This window comes from Diaphorina citri, unplaced genomic scaffold (genome assembly GCF_000475195.1).
Source record: "Diaphorina citri unplaced genomic scaffold, Diaci psyllid genome assembly version 1.1 scaffold6467, whole genome shotgun sequence".
Classification (NCBI taxonomy): domain Eukaryota; kingdom Metazoa; phylum Arthropoda; class Insecta; order Hemiptera; family Psyllidae; genus Diaphorina; species Diaphorina citri.
The window spans coordinates 1-2,332 of NW_007383843.1; the positions used below are offsets into that span (position 1 = coordinate 1).

At 41.4% G+C, this 2,332-nt stretch overlaps 1 protein-coding gene across 1 annotated transcript in view; it reads right to left on the reverse strand.

The window, feature by feature from the left end:
* Positions 1–111: 111 nt before the first annotated feature.
* The window catches only part of LOC113472611, a 10,705-nt gene continuing 8,484 nt past the window's right edge, over positions 112–2,332 (reverse strand). The window contains exon 2 of the mRNA XM_026832406.1: positions 112–478. Within this exon, the coding sequence (XP_026688207.1) occupies positions 231–478 (248 nt within the window). The 3' untranslated portion in view covers positions 112–230. The remainder of the gene's footprint in view (positions 479–2,332) is intronic.

Genomic DNA, 2,332 nt, shown 5'->3' on the forward strand with positions numbered 1-2,332 from the left:
GATGGGCGAGAAGAGACACAATACTTCCCATTTAGGTGCTGGGTCAACACGAGAACACCAGAAAGTAACCCGTAGAAACATTTGCAATCGAAAAACGAGTACAAATTTTCGTCGATGGTGGGATTCGAACCCGAGACCTTCTGCATGGCAAGCAAGCGCGTTACCACTGGACCAACCGTGACCAACCGTACAGCTTGGATCAGGACTTCTATTTCACGAGTTGCACCCTTTTACACAACGGGCAACGAGTTTGGATTCAGGTAGAGCTTGTGAGCCTTGGACCGCGGCGATTTCTTCAGTTGCACCCGCTGTTTTCGCCGGCAATATTTGTACATGACCAGACAGGAGACAAAGATCAGGAGACAGAACGAGGTTGAGTGGAAGAGGTCGGACTTGGAGTGACCCGGGTCGCTACTGGTCGCTCCTAGGTCGCTACTGAGAGCGTCGGAGAGATCGTCCAGGTCGATCCAGTCGTTGTCTGAAACAATTAATTGAAGATAATTCGCGGTGAATTCAAAGAAATCTTGGGGCTAAGACCTAAGATGTTAGTCCTCTCTTAAAATAAATGCTTGAAAAAAAAAAAAAAAAAAAAAAAAAAAACCGAAGGGATTATAACCTAGTTCCTAAGTACATTAGCTTCTACAACATTCTGTCCACCCAACTTTTAGAGTTCCATATGAGGTCAAATGCCACAATGGGAATTAAAATCTCGTTTGAGATTTGAACCCACGTCCTATTGCTCACCAGGTGAGCGTCTTGACCACTGCGCCACCGAGGTAACAGAGTATAGCGCTTTGGTAAATATTGGACTCTATAATATTTGCCCAGCTCTGACCCGCAAAGTTAAGTGAGTTTCCACATTTTTTAAAGGGAAAATGGGAATAAAAAAACTGTGTTTGTTCGGAAAAAAGTTGAGACTTGAGATCCAAGTGAGGTAGGGAAAAAAAGCATAAACAATACAGCAGAAGAAAAAAACATCTGCAAAGGAGAAGAAGAAGAGGAGGAGGAGGAAGAGAGGAGGAGAAGGGGAAGGACAAGAAAAAGAAGAGGAAAAAGAAAAAGCAGAAGAAGAAAAGGAAGACGAAGAAGTACAAGAAAATATATTATAGACGTCGGAGGGAGAGAGGAAGAGAGAAGAGTAGATGATGAACCAAAACGAAGTAGAGGATGAGAGAGAATAAGGAGATGAGAGAGAGAGAGAGAAAGGGGAGAGCACACAGAAGATGGAAAATGTGAAAATAAAAGCTGTACAGGGAAAACTCCGAGTGGAAGAGAAGAAAGAAAACGGGTTGATGAAGGAAAAAGAAGACAGAAAGGGGGAAGAAGAATGAAGAACAAGGAAAGTGGAGAGAGGGCGAGAAAGGAGAGCAACGAACAAGGGAGAAGGGGGAAAATTGAGAAAAAGAGGAAAGGGGAAGAAGGAAAAATAAAGAAAAGAAGCATCCAGGGGGAAGGCAGAAGAGAATAGAGTAAGCAAACTGAAGAGAGAAAAAGGAGAAGAGAAGAGGAGAGAAAGGGCAAGTTCGGGGGAAGAAACGGGAACAAAAACAATTATGAAAATATCCATCACACATATTTAATCAACGCTTACTTCCAAAACTCCTCATCCAAATTTGTTAACGTGATCGTGATATGGTACTAAAAGAAGTGGTATCACAAAATAAATCTGCAATTGACATAACCACCATCTTTATCTTAGATCTATGGATATCAACGAATAGTAGCTAAAAGATTATGTTATATTACTATAGATTAGATACTGCTCGAAAACATAGTGGTTTATCTTTTAAGTATAGCTATAAAGAGCTGAACTTTAATAAAAAAAAAAGTACACTCCTATACGCTAAGACGTTCTATAGAGATAATGGTCCCTCGTCCAAAAACATACGGACCTGTCACCGTCATGCGGATCGTGATTAATTTTTGCGACTAATTAACGAGGAGTGACAGCATTTAAAAGGAATGAAAAGAGGTTGTAAGGAGAAAAGGTCGAAGGGTGGGTTCTTGCTTTGTAAAGGTAACTAAAGAGAAAGCCGTCTTTTTTATTTATTGGATGAATCTTATGTCTTTTTTTTTCTCTTTCTTTTCCTCTGTTTCTTAAGAGATCAACTGTCAGATTTTTATTTGGACTTTCTTCTCGAGGGTTTCGGTGCTGTCTCCTTTAATGGTGGTCGCTGTTGGTAGGTCGAATTTCAGGACTTCCTACGACGCCGTCTCTTCCAATTCATTCTCGAAAAGGATCCCAATTGAAGAGTCCTTCGTCGGTAAAACATTGAACTAACTAAAAGACTCGCGGGGGGGAAAAAGGAGCTTTTTCAAGGTGCGGAGGGGG